This window comes from Alosa alosa, chromosome 6, assembly GCF_017589495.1.
Source record: "Alosa alosa isolate M-15738 ecotype Scorff River chromosome 6, AALO_Geno_1.1, whole genome shotgun sequence".
Taxonomy (NCBI): Eukaryota; Metazoa; Chordata; class Actinopteri; order Clupeiformes; family Clupeidae; genus Alosa; species Alosa alosa.
The window spans coordinates 14,713,368-14,732,380 of record NC_063194.1 but is presented as its reverse complement, the minus strand read 5'-3'; the positions used below and the strand labels follow the sequence as shown (position 1 = coordinate 14,732,380).

Sequence of the window (19,013 nt, the reverse complement as noted above, 5' to 3'; positions counted from 1 at the left end):
TCATGTTCGTGTCTGCAACATTGTGGAAATGATGCACAACATGTTTGAATGAGACAGGAAGTTTACCTCAGACTTTTCTCTTTGCTGGTTCCTGTTTTCTTTTCATCATCCTGACAGATTCAAATATCTTCCTCTGTCCCTCCCTTTCCAGCCTCTCTTTTTTCTGAGACATTCTCCTTAAACCATCTAAGGTGCACCTGTGTCTTACCTGGACATAAATTTAATTCAGAGATTCTTTGGAAAACATTTCTGAAATGATGCATCACTCTCAAAAGGCATTTCCAAACATTGCGATCAGAAAATGGATTTGAAAGTGGAAAGCGGTTTTGAAATAAAATCTGCATAAAATTGAGTAACTATTAAATTTTACTGTGAATACTGTTAATGTGTCCAGTGTCTAGTAGTGTGGTATATGCACCCTTAACCGTTTGTATAGCTAAGATAAAAATCACACTCTTCTGGCATAGGTCAGATTTGCCAGCATGTTACTTGCAACCTGATTAGTGCTGTTGCTCTACTCTCACCTTTTTGACATCCCTTAGATCACCCCTTTGATGTTTTTAACCCTTAAAGGAGTACCGTTGGTGCACACACTGGTGTGACGGGAATGTTGAGAAATGAACGTTCTAAAGAATATCTGGGCTCATTGAATTCAACATAGAATTTTAGAACCTTCAATTGTTGCGGAACTTAGAACGTTCAAAAACCTACACCTTTAAGGGTTAAGGGCACATGCCCTACCTAGAGTTCCAAAACGGCACATGCCCTACCTAGAGTTCCAAAACGGCATGCCACTAGCATACAAAACCATGTAATGCTGGAGCTTAGCGGTCCTATACATTCCCTTTTTGTGATGCAGTGCTGCTGTAGGAACTGCCAGCTCCTTCTTGCTGTCAAATGGCGCCAGGAGAGCTCAAACACATATAGAGCACCGCGGACCTCTTGCAGTGAGTGGTTGGCATGCCAGCCTCTCCGGAGTCATAATCCAGCAAGGCGGAAAAAAACTGCTTGAGTGTCTTTTCAGCTCTCCCAGCACACTGAATTATTTAAAACACAAACACAATTAAGAGGTGAAGTGCATGGTGCATGTAACCGGGGTATAGGATGTTGGGGGCAGGAGGGAGGAGAGAAAAGAAAGTTAATGTACAATGTTGGAGATGATAATGAGGTTAAAAAGAGTCTGTGTGTGTGTGTGTGTGGGGTTGGCGTGTGCAGAAGTGCAGATATAAGGGGTTGAAATAGAAAAGAGAAAAATCAGGGAAAGGAAGAGAATGAGAAAGGAAAGAGCAAGAGAGGTGGGTGGGGGCTGAGAAAGCTGTTTGAAGTGGAGCCATATTGATTGGCCTACATAGAATAGATTAAGACAATAAAAAAAACCTTCCTCATCCCTTTCTCTGTCATCCACAGTTTGCATGCATTAAGGCAGATATGATCTATGGCTTCCAGTCACTCTCTTGATTTCCTCATGTCACTTATCTAACAAACCAAAACTAACAAGCCTGGCGCACAGCCACAGCATCAAAGACACACTCAATCCACTGCCTGAGAGTTATAACAGAAGATGAATTATCTGAGTTAATAGACATCAAAAGACAACCTTTGAGTATCTTTGGATTGTTAGGTTTGTATCATTCACTACAAGCAATCAAGGAAAAATATGGTGGGAAATAGTCGGATTGCCCGAGACGACAGTTATTGGCTATCATCAGGGCTTTATGGAGTAGCCCTCATATTGAGGAAGGAAATCATTCCAAAATATGAGATTTTTTTTGCAGACTTTTTTCATTGTCAGATCAGAGATGATAACTACGTATACGGCTATTCACAATCCTAGTAGAACGCTTCTTTGACTTGAATGGGATTTCCCAACGTTATACGGTAAAATATATTCATGTAATTATCGCTGAAACATATAATTACAGCTGTCAATGGCCAACAGGTTTTGTGCTTCTGATTTACGTCTTTCATATCACTCCGCAAGTAGTCTGGTCACTTCTTGCAATGGAACTTTATTCAAAAGTGAAAGCAGACGGTTGATCAGCTGTGTAAAGAATGTTTGATTCAAGTTCAGCGTGTGTTCACAAACTATTTGTTTCTCAGCAAAAGCCATGGCGAAACTGTAACAAATAAATGTAAAGAGACATATAATGTGGAGTTTATTTTTTCGTTTTGGCACGTAGCCGTATAATAAGCGGGATAATGTATGGAACGCCGGTCATTATCGGGAAAATAAGTCCCTTCAGGGTGAAGCAATACCCGGTCCCCAAAAATAAAAAAAACATTAAAAAAATAAAAACAGAACAGTAAGAATAGAATGAAGAGCAGTAGAATATGCTCCGCTATTCTACTCCGCTAGTGTGTCGTGCCTAACAACACCCCTTAGCTGTTGTAGAATCAGCGTAACCTACGGCCTCTCGGGGCTTATTGCTTAGTGTAAGAATAAAGTATGTACATTTGCAAATAAATAGACACTAAGGTGGTATAGGGTAATGCAATTGTCCATGGGAGTACGGCTGGGGATGACCGCCTCCTTGTTGTCCCTGTCAAGGTTGCCAAGTTGTGGACACCTCAGCAGGCACAAGCAAGATGCAATATACATTGAAAAGAGGGTGGGAATGGTGCAATATCAGTATAGACTGATTAAATATAAATATAGTGCAAAGCAGTTCAGTGCAATTATAATGTATTAATAACAATGATTGTAACTGTAAGATTGAAGTACACATGAGGTAGATGAGCAGAACAGTGTTGATTGACTTTGTTCAGTGTAAGGGTGGGGGTTGTTTCTGAGTGTTCAACAGAGTGATTGCTTGGGGGAAGAAGCTGTCTTTGTGTTGGCTGGTTTTGGCAAACAGTGCCCTGTATCGTCTATCAGAGGGAAAGAGGTTGAAAAGTTTGTGACCAGGATGTGAGGGGTCTGTAGAGATTTTTGCAGCCCTTTTCCTGAATCTGGCAGATTAAACTTCCTTAGCTGTCTCAGGAAGTATAACCTCTTTTTCTGGATAGCATCAATGTGGAGAGACCATTTTAGGTCCTGTGAAATGGTTGATCCCAGGAACCTAAAGGAATTGGACACTGTGTCGTTCTGAATAGTGAGGGGTGGAGGGACTGTCATCTCCACAGTCTTCTTGGGGTTGGGCGGTTCCGACTGCACCACTGGACCAGCTGTTCGACCTCCTGCCTGTAAGCAGACTCATCACCATCCTGGATCAAACCAATGACGGTGGTGTCATCTGCAAACTTCATGAGTTTCAGACGGGTTCTTTGAGGTGCAGTCATTAGTGCAGAGAAAGAAGAGCAGCGGGGAGAGGACAGTGTGGGGCGCCAGTGCTGATGGACCAGGTTTGGGATGAGATGCTCCCCAGTCTGACATGCTGCTGCCTGTCAGTCAGAAAGCTGATGATCCACTGACAGGTAGAGGCAGGCACTGAGAACTGGGTGAGCTTCTGATGTAGGAGTTCAGGCATGATGGTGTTGAATGCCAAGCTGAAGTCCACAAACAGGATTCGGGCATACGTCCCTGGGGAGTCAAGGTGGTGCAGGATGAATTGCAGTTCCATATTGACAGCATCATCCGCCGACCTGTTTGCCCAGTCCTGTTATGTCCTTCAGATGGCTCAACACCAGTCTTTCAAAGGATTTCATGACCACAGATGTCAGGCAACGGGCCTGTAGTCATTTAATCCTGTGATGGAGGATTTTTTGGGACTGGGATGATGGTAGAGCTTTTGAATCAGGAGGGCACTTCACACAGCTCCAGGGACTGGTTAAAGATCTGTGTGAAGATTGGCGCCAGCTGTTCAGCACAGACACGCAGACAAGAGGGGGACCCACCATCAGGTCGTGGAGCCTTCTTGATCTTCTGCTTCTGAAAGAGCCGGCACACATCCTTCTAGCAGATTGTTAACGCAGGTGGGGGGAGGGGGTTGGGTGTTGAGGGGAAACCTATTGTGCGTGAGGGGTGTGATAATGGGTGCTTTTCAAACCTGCAGTAAAAGGCTACATCTACACTATGTCGGATACGAATGTATCCGACGCACTTTTGCTATGATTCGTCCTCCCTTCCACATTAGACCAGCGGATCCGAAGTGGAGCAATTTGGATCTGCTGGAGACCCCGAACTCATTTTGCTCCGCAGCCGTATCGGACGAATGTGTGTCTGTAGTGTGTTGCGGAACCATCTGAAAAGAAATGACGTACAAGCCCATGTTCCTTTCCCTGATTAGTTTCACGCTCATTTCACGTGATGGCCATGCTGCTTCGTTTTCGTGAGAAGTAGCCTAGGCCTACATTTATTCATTTGACAGCCATACAGTGAATGGCAACGGATTATATGCAATTTAAAGACGCCAAGCTATAATATAGCCTACTGTAACTGTATTTCCGAGAAGCTAACTTTGAACATAGCCTAATTATTAGTGTTCGTTTGTCGTTCGTCGACAAAAGCTACTGGAATTATAATGTGAATTCCTATAAAGTAGCATGATGTCTATTGCACCCAGGCAGTAGCCTAAACTTGGCAAACATTGCCCATTTCCCCGAGTTTTCAGATTTTATCTGATGGTTATTTATTCCCTTGTATCCATACTTATTGACTATGTGTTTGTCATGATTTAAGAATCAGAATTACGAATTTTTACGCTTTAGGTTTTTAAGGCTTCCCAAACTGATACAGTGTTTGTGGATGCAGATCGGATTTGATCCGAAAACCCGTATTGAAACTGATCGGTGTAGTGTAGCAGAGGCCAAAGTCATTCAGGTCATCAGCGAGTCTGGGATTTTCTGCAGGAGGAGGGGGTGGTCTCCTGCAATTTATGACCTGTTGCAAGCCTTTCCAAACTGTTGCGGGGTCGCTGGCTGAGAAACTGTTTTTTAGCTTCTTACTGTAGCTCCTTTTGGCTACCCTGACCTCCTTTGTCAGCTTGTTCCTGGCCTGCTTATATAGGTACCGGTCCTGCGGGCTCTCGTAGACCTCCTCTTTGGCTTGGCGTAGCTTCCTAAGATTAGGAGTGAACCAAGGTTTGCTGTTATTGTATGTGTGGAAGGTCTTAGTTTGCACACAGATGTCCTCGCAAAAACTGATATAGGATGTTACAGTATCAGTGAGGTTATTGAGATCTGTAGCTGCTTCAAAAAGCTGCTTTGATTCCCTTGTCCATTTCTTTAAAGTCTTTCAGGTTTAGACGTTTTTAGTTTCTGCCTGTAGGTTGGGATGAGGTGAAGCAGACAGTGGTCTGAGAGTCCTAGAGCTGCCCGGGAAACGGCGCGATAGGCATCTTTTTGTTTTTGTCCCTGGTGGGAATCTTGATATGCTGTCTGTATTTAGGGAGTTCCTGATTGAGATTGGCGCTGTTAAAATCCCCAACAATAATGGCGAGAGAGTCCGGGTGTTTTTTCTCAATGTTTGTTATCTGGTCCGCTAGCTGTTGTAGTGCGTCTACTACGCAGGCTTGTGGCGGAATGTAGACACCGGCCATAACAAACTAAGAGAATTCCCGCGGAGAATACAATGGCTTACAGTTTATGAAGAGGGTCTCTAAGTGTGGGCTGCACGTCTTTTCCAGCACTGTAACATCTATACACCAACCTTAGTTTAAGTAGAAGCAGATTCCTCCACCTTTCGTTTTCCCTGAAAGTTCTGTTTTGCGGTCCGCTCAGATGAGTTGGAAGCGCCTCCAACAAGGTTTTTCTGTAAAAGTTGCTGGATCAGTGAAAATGGGAGAAAAAGTTCCTAAAAAGGCTTGCCTGATGTTTAAGAGTTCTTCCTTTGTAAAAGTTACTGGTGAAATATTGCAGAAAACGTAATAAACACACAAAAACAAACGAAGTACTAGAGAGCGAAGTACCGAGGCAGCCATCCATGGCGCCATCTTGGCTCATGTTCACCCTGTCAAGACTTATTTTCTCAATAATGACCGGCATTCCATATATTATGCAAGGGATAACGGCCGCTGAGGTGTCCTGTTATACGGAATTAATGGACGAGGGCGAGTGGCAAAAAACTCCCCGACACGCAGCGGATAAAAGGACACACCTCGAAGGCCGTTATCCCGCTTATCACCCGGTTGCCACTGTAAAGCAAAGGAAACATGCGGTTTTGTTTAAAAAGAAGCTCAAGTTCAGCTTGTTGTACAACTTCCGATAGAATGATAAGTTAGCTTGTTTACAGTTGATTCCATTGTTGCGAAGCCTGCAACCGTAGTCCTACTATGGTTGTCATAGTTACCATTCATAAGCGTCTATATGGAACGGTGTCCTGTTATTCAGAATTAATAGCCACCCCACCAGCCAATCAGAAAAGAGTATTTCTTCTCGCCGGGTGATAACCCTATTTATTACACGGCTCTTCAGAGTGCTGCAGAAAGTTCCATTCACATGAATGGGCCTTCCCAACGTTCGGTGGTCTGTTAAATCTATATAATCACCGGCAAGGTATATAATCACCGCTGTCAATGGCAACGGGTTTTGTGCTTCTAATTAACGTCTTTCATATCACTCCGCAAAAAGTCCGTTCGCTTATTGCAATGGAATTTCATTGAAAGTGAAAGTCAGCTAGTAATACGTTGCCACGCAACACCTGAAACTGTCAAGTTCTATCTGTGTGGCAAACTATTTATTTTGTCAGCAGAAGCCACGAAACGGTAGCAAAATCATTTTTAAAGACCCATTGTGTTGTTTCTTTTCTCGTTTTGGCAGGTAGCCGTGTAATAAGCGAGATAATGTATCTGCTGCGCGTCGGGGTTCTGTTCTCCCTGTCGGGACTTATTTTCTGATAATTACCGGCGGACAATACATTATACCTTACGTAATTCTTCATACACGATAATGTAAAGACACGCTGCTATTCATGTATGTACTCTTTCACGCGCTAGACACATATTCACACACTCAACTAAAGACATTCTCACGCCATGCACAAATACGCAGACACACACACACACAACTGCATTGCGTTGAACCTGTGCGATTCAGCCCTGCACATGCCCGGACTCGAACCCGCGAACAGCAGCACCTCGGATCGGGAGGCAAGCGTGCTGACAGTTGAGCCAATAGCCCAGGCTACTGGCTCGCATGCCAGCAGCACTCTTGAGGCGTCGGGGAGTGAGGTTTACCAACGGTCCACAAGCACAACTAAGCTAGCTGGCATCCGTTACACACACACCATACATACACACACACACACACACAGAATGAGACATTTTCAGCCCATTGAGGTCCCTGTGATGGGGCGAGCAGTACTGAACTCCTGTCACATAGTGCAGGACTGGCCCTGGGTTGGTACCTGAGGGAGCTGCTGCTTCAGCTGAACTTGGGCCCGTCACTTCTCCACCGCCCGGACTTGTGACACCTCCCTCTTTTCTCTCCGTCTGCCACTCCAGCCAGCCAAATGGGCCTCTCCCAGGCTAGTGCGAGCCTCAGCCAACCTTAAAAACGCAATTTCTCGGCGAAAAGATGTGCTGCTGCCATCAAAAAAAAAACTTCTCTGAAGTTTACAATTTTGTCTCATAGCAAGCTGATAAAATTCTCAGCTCTCACCACCACTGTCACCGCTGTACAGAAATATATTTCAGAGGAGTGGAAAATTGAGGGCTCACAAGCAGTCAGCAATATCCTGTGAAGTCGACTAGTAGTATTCTCTCATGCTTCAGTAATTGTCTGTTGTACCTGTCGAGGCAACCGTGTTTGAACAGTATGTTTCAGCCACTAGGCTGAGAGTAGAGGAAATAGTAGTGCTGGGTTGTTTGTTTATTTATTCATTTTGGTTCTTTGGTTCTAAGAAAATTGAAAAGCGTACAACTTCAAATGACTCTGGGCCCTATCTTACACCCGGTGCAACGTGGTGCCAAGCGCAACGCAAGTCTTGTTCCTATCTTACACCCAAGGCAGTGATACATTTTTCGCCATGCGCTCCAGTTCAATTGAACATTGTGCCTACGGGTGTGTCAATTAAAAAATAGATGTGGTCAGGCACATGATCCAAAAAATCTTAAACCCACTAAAAATCATTACACCTCTGAGCAAGAAAAACCTGGTCTAAAGTGAAAAGCGCATACAAGCACAGCTATTTTGAAGGCGCGCTGTCACGAAATGTAAGCAGCCCTTAGCAAAGAGTCCCAGGCAACAACTCATCCACAGGATGAATATCCTTAGGATTTGTATTCAGTCATTCAAACATTATCAGGCTATGTTTTTGATTGTAACCCCTTGTAAGTCAATAGTGAAAGTAAATAACTAAGTGTAAAACTGTTTTGTCGTTGCCTATGAGACCATGGTGAAGTTAGTTTCAGTTTGGATGAGTTCAAATAATAGGCGAATACAGATGCATGTAGGCTATACTCTGCTAGTCACCCACACGTTTTAGTAAAGCAAGGTTTAGAGGAATCCTAGTGGTGCATACAGGGTCTCGCGTGCAAGCAGATTCAGATGCGCTGACTGCCAAAATACCAAGGCGCCTTCTGATGTTGTGCTCCTTGGTTTAATAGATGTTATGCCCAAAACACACCCATGACTGATTAAAAAACATGAGAACAACCCTTTTGAACAATGCGCCTGGCGAACTTATTACACCATCAAGGGCGATTTTGGGCCACACCCTACACATATTTAAACCATCTTCTTCAGACTGTGTGTTTTAGATCGTTAAAATAGGGCCCTTTGTGTGGAAATACTGAAACACAAAACCAATGAGACAGAATTTGTTAGGCCTAATTTTAAACAGTTAATTTGCTGCCATGGCACCTCATACAAAATTGAGATAACATTTCTTGAAACATTACAGACATGCAAAAGTCAGGTCAAAAGTTGATAAAATATCCATTTATATGTCTCTGGTTTAATCTCATTTTACAACAGGATCTGGTTTTAATCTCATTGGTACAGTCACTGAGATAAGGATTAGAGATCTTCAGTTCAAAATGCAATTTAGTCCCTGCCCAGGATTAATCATAGCCATGATATAAGGCCTCGGTAATAAAGTTGCATCTTTTGCCTTGTGTGTTGCTGTCACAGTAACGAGTGCCGCTGAAGAGTGTTAATTGTGCTCTGAGATCAACACAGAGAGACGTGTGAAGCATGACTAGATAAAATGCACCGAACGCACACCACTCCAAATGTCAGCACTCAGCCTGAGCCTGTCAGGACTACAGTAGGCTCATGACAGGTTGTTTCTGCCCCTGCTAATGGAAAATCATAAACTCCTTAATTTCCTTCATCACATTGTCCAGTGAAGAAAATGTGAGCAAAACAAATGTGCGACAATTGTGTGTGTGCCTTTTGAACATTAACTGCACAATGTACTTCATATACGGATGCACGGATACGGAAGCATTACAAAGATCTACTTCATATCAGTTAAAAAGGTTTATTATCAGGTGTTTATTGACAGGGAAACATGAAAATGTGATGAATTTGTACTCATATAAAGGAAAAAGACCTAGCGTTTTAAAATGCTCATCTGTCATCTATATTGTAGGAGAACCCCTACCCCCCCCCCCCCCCAAAAACACATACACCATTAAGTATTAAACGCCAGCCAGGTACATAAAGGACATTATCCACTATATATCTATATGTCTATATATAAACTCATCACATCATTAGCATCTGAAAGTCAAGATGAAATGTGTCCTGTCCTCTCAGAATTCTGCGCTGTCAGATGCTTTACTCCATAGAACTCAAAGTGATTCGGGAAACTTGAGAGATAAGTGAACTGGGAGAAAGACGGAGTGGAGAAGGAAAGAGCAGCAATTGGGAAATGGGAATGAGGGGGAGTCACATGGGCTGACACTGCCTGGGGCGGTTGAGCAGCACTGGCCTTAAATATTTCAGTGCTCTTGTATGCTCAGTCTCCGCCCCTAAAGCAGCTCCCCGAGGTCGACCGTGATGTCATTATTCCCTGCCGGTCCCAGCTGCTGAGGACATTTTAAAAGCTGTGACTCTTTAAATGGGACCTCATCACTCCAAAAAAGACATGCGACTAACTCTTGTTATGCAACTCTACAACCGCCTGGGTTGAAAGCACTGTGCTGTGTGTCTCAATCACGATGTGGAAAGTATTAGCAGTGGCTCTGCATACCCCAGAGTAGAATTATAAAATAATTTAACAATTGCATGTACCTAGTGCTCCTCCCTTGTTCGCCTGTCACAGTGGTGAAGATGCAACACTCTGTAAAAGCCGTGGATTGTCTGCCTCAGTAGTAAAGCCCCACTATTAGTGCATGTGTATGCTAACAGTTTGTTTCTGTCTCACACCAATTAGGAAACTACACGGAAGAAATGTGTAGTAATTATTCTCTCACATCTATGCTTTAAGTTAGGGGTATTAAGCAGAGCTCTGGTCCACCACCCTCTTGCTTTATATACTTTCTGTTTTTTCACACAGAAAGAGAAAGACATTGAGTGTCCTTGTATTATATAAATAGCTGTTAATGCGGAGCATCCAGTGGTTCATGCTGGCTCTATCCAATTCTTCGGTGTATAAAATCACTGTAGGAAACAGACAAATAACTACAGCCTCATCTGCTGCAGCCAGCATGGTATTTCTGATTGCCTGCCATGCTTTCTCTGAATGTCTTTGAGGACTTCACTGAGGCATGTCAGATTTGAGGTGTAAAAGAATCAGTGTAGATTAGGGGAACAAGCAAACAAATGACAAAAAAAAAAAATCATTTTGAATTTCCTCAGATGTATGCGCCACAATGGCTTCTTATCACAGCCAAATCATTTGCTCTTGTTTTTTGTCAACAGCCGTAGCGTCATGGATTTATTCCTTGCACTCGGCAACCCTCCCGTTCTCTTGGGTCTGGATTTCTGGCATTTTCCGCAGGCACACTAAACTGCAAGACTCCGCTGCCAGACCCTGACGGTCCCCACCATTTTGCTCGGCCACAAAGAATCACAGCAGTGGAGTCCGCCCAGGCGGGACCCTTTATTCCCTGCACTTTTTTCGAAAGGCTCTTTCATGGACAGCCCTTTGAGCACACAGACAGACACAGACACAACACAAACGGTTGGCTGGAAATTGAATAAGGCAACGCACAGTGGACGTTATTACATCCTCGTGTTTAGCCATTCAAAGGGAGACCGACGGCACCAAGTCCATTAGCTCATATGCATCTTTGTCTATGTAGTCTCTAGTCCTCATGGCGAAGAGAGCTTGAGATGCGAGCTGAGCTCACTGTCTCTCAGCTCAGGGTTTGTCAGTGTCCCAGTTAGCGCCACCTCGGGTCAGCTCCCTGCTGGGTCAGCTCCCTGCTGGGTATGCTTGCTCGGATGATGGGAGTCGCAGGAAGCCCTGTGGGTGTGCGGTGTGCGGAGAGCTTCTGTCTGCTCACATGTTGAGGTGCAGTTACATGGATTCTTGTATTTTGATTGTCCCCTCCACACCTGCCCCCTCCACACCCGCCCACCCCAATCCCAGCCTTTGGGGTCTGTTTTTCCCACATGCAGAGTCAAGATGGATGCATTGGGATTGGGGGGTTTTGAGTGCCTGAGAAATATGGTTTGATAGAAAAGGCTCTGGAACAAGGAAGTGAGAAGGGCAGAGGTGAAGGTGACACACGCACAGACAGACACACACACACACACACACACACACACACATACACGCACATACACACACACGCCCACACACACAGTGCCACACAAACATGAACGTGCCATATACTACCTGTAGGGCCAACACACCCAGCCTCTGTCACTATGTAGGACCATGTGTAATGAGAGAGAAAGAGAGAGAGAGAGAGAAATTGGCCGCTCCAGTTTAGTGGTGCAAAAGTGGGACGGTCTGTTCCTTGGAAGTTTCCCAGTAAATCGTCCTGGGGACTGAGACACTGGAAATATCTATCTATATACACCCTCCGTCCTACATAAGTGAGAGAGAGAGAGAGAGAGAGAGAGGGAGGAAAAGGAGCATGGATGTGTGTGTATGCCATTGTGTTAACAGGGTTGTAAGCATAAGATCGTGGTGTGAAGCCACATACAGGCCACTGTACATGTGATCGTCGGAGAGCCCCAGCCAGAGTGATTGGCATTCAGCTGCTGGCGGGTGGTGGTGGACAGGTGCTGACCTGTGCGGAACCTCTGCACAGCACTGGACAGTCTGTCCAGGCAGCGGACAGCGAAGAACGACAAGCAAGCAAGGCCTGAATATGAGAAACACCTTCAACACGCTTTTCTGTCTTAATACCACAGCCTTTATTCTTTATACAACCTTTATACTATCATGCCTGAAAGAGCTTTTATAGCATCTCGACAAAAAGAAAAAAAGATGGTGATGAACAGCCAGGGAGCCGAGCACATGGGTACAGTGTAATTCCAACCCATTATATTAAATACTATTAAATATTTTCATACTACAAAGCCAATATCAAGGACACAATGTTTTATCGAGGACAGGCACTTTAAATTCTGTTAACCATTAACCTTCGTCTTTTGCCCAAAGCAAGATGGAGGAGACAGGATGTTGGTTTAGAAGGCTCCAACCTCCCCCTACTTCCCTCCAGTGTGCTTAACGACCCTCCTCTCCTCGAGTGTCTGTGTGTGCTGAGGAGAGAAGGACACACAGATTTCTAAAAGGATAAAAAGAGAGGCGGTGGCACAGAGCAGGAATGGCAGACCTGGCAAAGATTTCTATCATTTTCAATCTTTCTGGCCATCGTTTGGCCCAAGGAGGCCTATTGTCTTCCTCTAGCATGGCTGCTTTTTTAATTAAGATTATCGTGCTCGCTCTTTACGCCAGTAAATCATCAACTCATTTGTCATTTTCTTTCCCTGGACAGGGCTTTAAGTGATGTCTTTCTCGCTGCGTTTTCGATGAGCCTTACCTTGTCCCCTGTATCGTTCTGCTCTCATGATTTCTCTCACACATTTCCATCCTCTCACAATTGTTCTGTCACCTTTTCTGTCTTTCCTGCACGTCTGTCTGCCTTGAGGTTTTTCTCTCATGCCACCCCCCCCAGCCCAAAACTCCTTCCTCTCTCCTTCCTCCCGCTGTTCCTTGTTCCATCTCTCTAATCAGCTCACCCTTGTTCTTGTCGTTTGCCTATCGCCTGTTCCATTGAGATAGATCTCCCTCCCACTGCTGGCTCCTCTCTCTCTCTCTCTCTCTCTCTCTCTCTCTCTCTCTCTCTCTCTCTCTCTCTCTCTTCTAAATCCCACTGAAGCTAATCCTTCAGTATCTTTATATCTGATTTACTTTTCTCTCCCTCGTTCCCTTGCATTTTTATTGTCTCTCTCCCCATTTCTCTTTCTCTCTCTTATTTCTTTCTCTTTTTATCTTCTCTCTCACCAGCCCTTTACCCATTTTTCTCTCCTTCTCTTCTCTCTTTCTTCCTCCCCCTGGCTCTCTTGCACACTCTCCCTCTCACTCTGACTTTTTTTCTCTCTCTAACATGCCCTCTATCCATTTATTTCTCTCATTTCTGTCGTCACACTCTATCTCCTTTTTGTTTTATTGCACATACATTTTCTCTCTCTCTCTCTCTGTCTCTCTCTCTCTCATATCCCTACAGACAATCCCCTTTTTTCTATCTCCTTCCTGCTGTTCCTGCTGCAGCCCGCCTGGTCTCCCCTGCTTTCCCCATCCCCTCCATATCTCCAGTGATTACTCAGCAGTATGCAAAAGCACAGACTCCTCTCCTCTCTCGTTCACGCTCACTTTTAGCCACCCGCTTCCCCTAATTAGTGGGCCTTTCTGATGGGCTGCTGACCACAATGCCCTCTGCCACCTTATCCACCTCTGCGCCTGTCTGCCCTCCTGTCAGGCCATCTCTCTCTCTCTCTCTCTGGCTCTGTCTGTTTGTATTATTTGGATGGAGTTGTTGGTACAGAACTCTGGCCAAATTAATTTTTTATCCCCGGATCCTGTCATGTGTGTGGGTTTGTGTTTTAACACAGGGTAGCAGAGCGGCAATTAAATTTTAATGCTCTGTTAAAATATGCAGGCCGACGCGTGATAAGTAATGTGTGGGGTGAGACAGCCGGAAGCAGGTGGGTTTTTGTAGGGGAGGGATATGGGATTGGGGGGGGCGTTTCAGTAGGATTCTAAAACTGTGGCTGAGCTGTTGATCGCACAGCTGCGGGCCTTGGTCTCACTGCGTGACACCTGCCAACCACCAACCAAATCCATTTGCAAACACGCTTCCATACACAGACAGTTCCTTCCATCTGGCCGGCGCCTCTCCCCAAGTCTGACGTCATCATGAGTGGTCTTTACACTCTCCATGGGCTCACCTCTATGTCAACAATGGACCCAGCCAAGCGTGACTGAACGCTAGTGCGTGGCCTTGACAGCTTGCCTTCTTAAGGACCTGACGCCTCGCCCTCAGTGTGGAGCCGAGAGCGGTGATCTGAGTTGTAAATGTGGCGAACGGACACTCTCTCAAATAACCTCTCTCCCCTCTCTCTCACTCTCGCCAATGAAGCCCATCAGCCTTAATTAGGCCAGGTGGCATTTCTTTTTCTGTCAGTCGTGACCTATGAGCACGCAGCTCCCTACCCGGGCAAGATCATGTACTTGATTCTAATTAAGGTGTGTGCGATGAAAGCCTCACTACAACCCTCACTCAGACACACACATGATCCTGTGTTTTGGGCTAATGAGGGGTGGTGTTTCAGGTGCATGGTCAGGGGTTGTTGTGAATCGGCATCTGGTATTAGAGGCTACTAATGCAGACCTCTTGAACTAGAGGGGTGTCTTACTATATAACAAATTGGTTCTCATGGTCTTTTCTGTGTTATTTGATGCATTACACAAAATGATAAGGCTGTAAAATGATTTCTTTGTGTGTTACAATTGGGCATCAGGGTGATTAAGTTTGTTCTCCCCAAACCACGATTTCCACTTCCGCTAGACTGCTGTCTCTTTCTCGCTCTCTATTTATCTCTCTCTGTCTCTTTCTCGCTCTCTATTTATCTCTTTCTGTCTCTTTCTCGCTCTCTATTTATCTCTCTCTGTCTCTCCGTTTCTTTTCCCTTTCCTTCTTTCCTTCCTTCCTTCCTTTCTCCTCATTGTCAGTTTTGACAGGCTTTCTTTTTCTCTGCCACTCACTGTCTTTCAGGGTCACTCTTGTCAACATATGCCAAACACATCTTCCCTTTCTGTCAGCCCTTTCTCCCCAGTGTCCTTCCCCCTGAACACACACTTTTTTTTGTCACCGACAGACTCAACACCCCAACACACACACACACACACACACACACACACACACACACACACACACACACACACACACACACACACGTGGCCTGATATGCATAGTCGCTGTCTAAGTATAAGAGGCATCAGGGTCTCCAACGCAGTGCGGGCCAGGATATTGACTGTGAGGAGGAGGAGGGAGGGGGTCGAAATGAGTTAATAAATAGGTGGCAGGAGATTAAGAACTGAGAGCAGTGGTGGAGCGGCGTAGTGTGGCACACACACACACACACACACACACACACACGCAACCACTTCATTAAGGTTGCCTCTATGACAAGAAGCCACCACTAAAAGCTCAGCTCCAGCCGTCTTCTCTAGCTTACTGGCTTCTCATGTATGCTGTCACGCCAATTACACGCCGCTGCAAAGTTGGTTAGCCTCATTTTTGGCCATTCGGGGCTGTAGTCCCTTCCATTATAGGGGCGTTGGTTGCTGTGGTTACCTCAGATGTCGGATGTTCAATGCTGTAACAGCATGGTGTCTAGTACTCCGATCATCTCTACTGTCGCTGTTGTTGTTCAGTCCTCATGTTAGATGTCAGGTTTTATCTATGATTGGTCATCTTGTTCCACGCCCATTTCTTGTACTATTCACTCAGTCCACCCTTTTACTGCATGTGTATCATTAAATGTTTAGTTGTGCATTTACAGTAAATACACCCCATGACCACTCAGGCATCTGTGAAGAATATCTTTTTGTTGCATTATACTGTAACTGCTACTTCACACGCAATGTCAGTGTTAATGGGTTTCCCACAGAGTTACTATTAAGTGACCTGCTAGTGTGTGACCTGCAACCTCTTATGTGGCATTCATGGCACTCAGCTGAAACACTAGCGCTTTTATATAGTAGCCCACATCTACTGCATCAGACAGGCTTGGTTAATATCTCACAGAGTGCAGTATATACTGCTAAATGTATAGATGTATACATTTAGGATGACAGCCTCTGGGCGCACTTTAAAATGCTCCACTAAAGGATGAAGTGCTCCCAGGTGTCCTCCACTGCCTGTTCGTTATTGGAGGTGTTTTCCGATACAGAGTGTTCATTGTTGTTGCCACATCTAGTGCGCCGGCATGATTACAATGGTGGCGTTCGTTGTTGTGCCGTGACCTCTGTGTCGTGGTGGTGCTTCTATTTTCTTTCTCTGCTGTTGCGACTCTGATTACCTCATATTTGCTGTGGATGTACAGTAGGGGACAGGACAGGGCCAGGAACTGGGTTGTGAAACACTTCTGCCTCTGTGCAAGGACGGGGGGTGTGTGTGTGGGGGGTCTGATGATTCGATCAGCTGACCCAGAGCTACTCCCCTCCCATATCTGTGTTGTAATTACTTTCCCTGATAAGTGGTGTTCATTTGGTGTGAATTTTTCTCTTCCACACCCTGGGGGTCTCAGTTTGCCGGTCAACAGTGACCCTTTCCAATACACACATCCAAATGACTGAAGCCAAACGACACACTACAATGCATACGCCTATAAGAACCTAGAGTCTTCTTTGAAAATTACGTCTTAAAATAAATGATTAACCCTAAGTTATGGATATTGATCTTGATGTTACCACTGAGTATTGTGGGCTTCTGGGTTAACACAGACCAAAATCTCAGTGTAGAGTCCTGACCACCACTGATCTGGATTATTTAAATGATATGCAGAGGCACAGAAATAAACATGGTGGGTGGATCACAAAATATTTGAGCAATTTTCAGCCCCTTGCTATCAGCTCTGCACAGAATGTCTCATTGCTCCCAAGACGATTGTTTTCATGTTCCAGAGGCAGGAGAGATGCAATAAAGCGAGAAGGTTAACTTTTTGGAATTTGTACTGAAGTAGCTCTGTGTTAAATCAATACCAATGAGTGTTCTTTCTTGCTCTATATCCAGTGTGGAGCAATGATCTATTGTTTCAATTCTCAAAAACGTATTCAGTAGCAAACCAAGCCACTGAATACAAAAGTGTTAAATCAGTTTCTAAGATAGGTGTCTTGCAGAGAACACAGAGTTGCATGGTGTTGTTAATGAAACAACACAATTGTCCTATGACTCAACAAGCTGCTCCTAATAGTTTCATCAAAGAGTTGTAGTAAACACCTTGAATACTTTAGCAGTACACAAACTCATCTTAACTCTCATCTCTTGACATGTTGATATGGTACACACTCACTCTAACAGTATATGTAGGCTACAGCACACTGTCTTTAGTAGTCTCAGCCATAACTGTGTTCTTCACAATCCAGAGGGTGGATTGGGTCTGAAATGAAGTTGTTATAACCTGTCACTTGGATCATAAATTTTATAGTCTGACCTAGTTTGTTCAAAAAGCACATTCACCAAAGAAGACCCTCTCTTTATTTGAACTCTATAGTTTTGTGTGAATTATATAGAACACTTTAAAGTGTAGATATATAGATTGGGTTGTAGTAGCACCATAGCCTACTTTGTTTTAAACATAGACTGTATATATAGTTCTATATATACAGTCTATGGTTTTAAACTAATGCAAAATATCTGCACTGTTGAGCAGCTAAATGTGCTGACTTGTGTTTTGTATATATAATAATATGTAAATTGTTGTTTTTGTGGGCATCGGTGATGATGAACGAGATTATATTCTCAAGATATTGAATACAGTCCACTGAATGTGTAAACTACATCAGTGGATGAGAGAGAGGAGGATGGAATTTATTTCTGTCTATTTGCTGAGTCTTTGCCGGCGGTCTCAGTGGTGCCGCTTGAGGAGCTCGTTCAGGTGGTCTGGGACGCATCCGCATCAGCATCCGCAACACCAGTGTGTGAATGAGCGCAGGCCCCATGCTGTTACGGAGAGAGAGAGAGAGAGAGCAGGGCCGATAGGAGTGTGTCTGTTACCATGGCAACCACACCGGTGGTCTCCAACTGTGGTAGTGCTGGTTGTGAAGGCGGGTGCAAAGCTGTGAAGTGGGTCAGCATTTTTTTTCCTTCTCTGTCTCTTTTTTTTTTAATCTTCTCTGAGTTTGTTGAAGTTATCAAGCATTTCTGCCATGCTCCCTCCCTTTAGCCCCAAGTCTCTCACTGTTGATTTTTCATTCAACCTCAGAGTCTAATACTTTTCTACTCTCTCTCTCTGTCTTTTATTGTCTTTTTCAGTGAGTCTCTGGGGATGATGCCATTGCCGCTGGTGCCACCCTCCCTGTCGCCATGACAATGCCGCTTAGTCCCCTCTCCAGTGACGAGGAGCAGCAAAGGATGCTGGGTAACAATCAACACCTTTATCCAGGGGCGGAGGACGAGGAAGAGGAGGAGGAGGAGGAGGAGGAGGAGGACGAGGATGGAGAGGAGAACGGAGAGCTGGACGGAGAGGAGGAGGACGAGGAAGAGGAAGTGGCAGTTTCCATCCGACGTGGCAGTAGCCAATATCATGGAGGCAGGGAAGAGGGGCACAGGCAAATCGGCAACATGGCTGGACGAGTGACAGGAGACAGACAGCTGCGGCCCGGGAACTCCGGGCACGCCGCTAACCCTTATTCGTCCAACCCAGGACCCCCCCACCAACAGACAGCCAATCAGCAGCAGCAGCAGCAGCAGAGGCGGCTCCGGGAGCGAAGCTCCTCCACAGCGCCCTCTGCTGATGACGCGCACATCAGCATGATGGTGTTTCGCATAGGCATCCCTGACATTAAACAGACGGTCAGTCACACACACACACGTACTTGTGTACACACACAAACACACACACACACACACACACACACACACACGCATACACTCACACACACACACACACACACACACACACACACATACCGCACACTCTCTCTATTTCACACATGAACACTC

The 19,013-nt window shown here is 45.0% G+C and overlaps 1 protein-coding gene across 1 annotated transcript in view; it reads left to right on the top strand.

Moving 5' to 3' along the window:
• The window catches only part of shank1 (SH3 and multiple ankyrin repeat domains 1), a 79,261-nt gene that overhangs the window by 11,525 nt on the left and 48,723 nt on the right, over positions 1–19,013 (top strand). The window contains 1 exon segment of the mRNA XM_048244988.1: positions 18,324–18,863. Within this exon segment, the coding sequence (XP_048100945.1) occupies positions 18,375–18,863 (489 nt within the window). The 5' untranslated portion in view covers positions 18,324–18,374.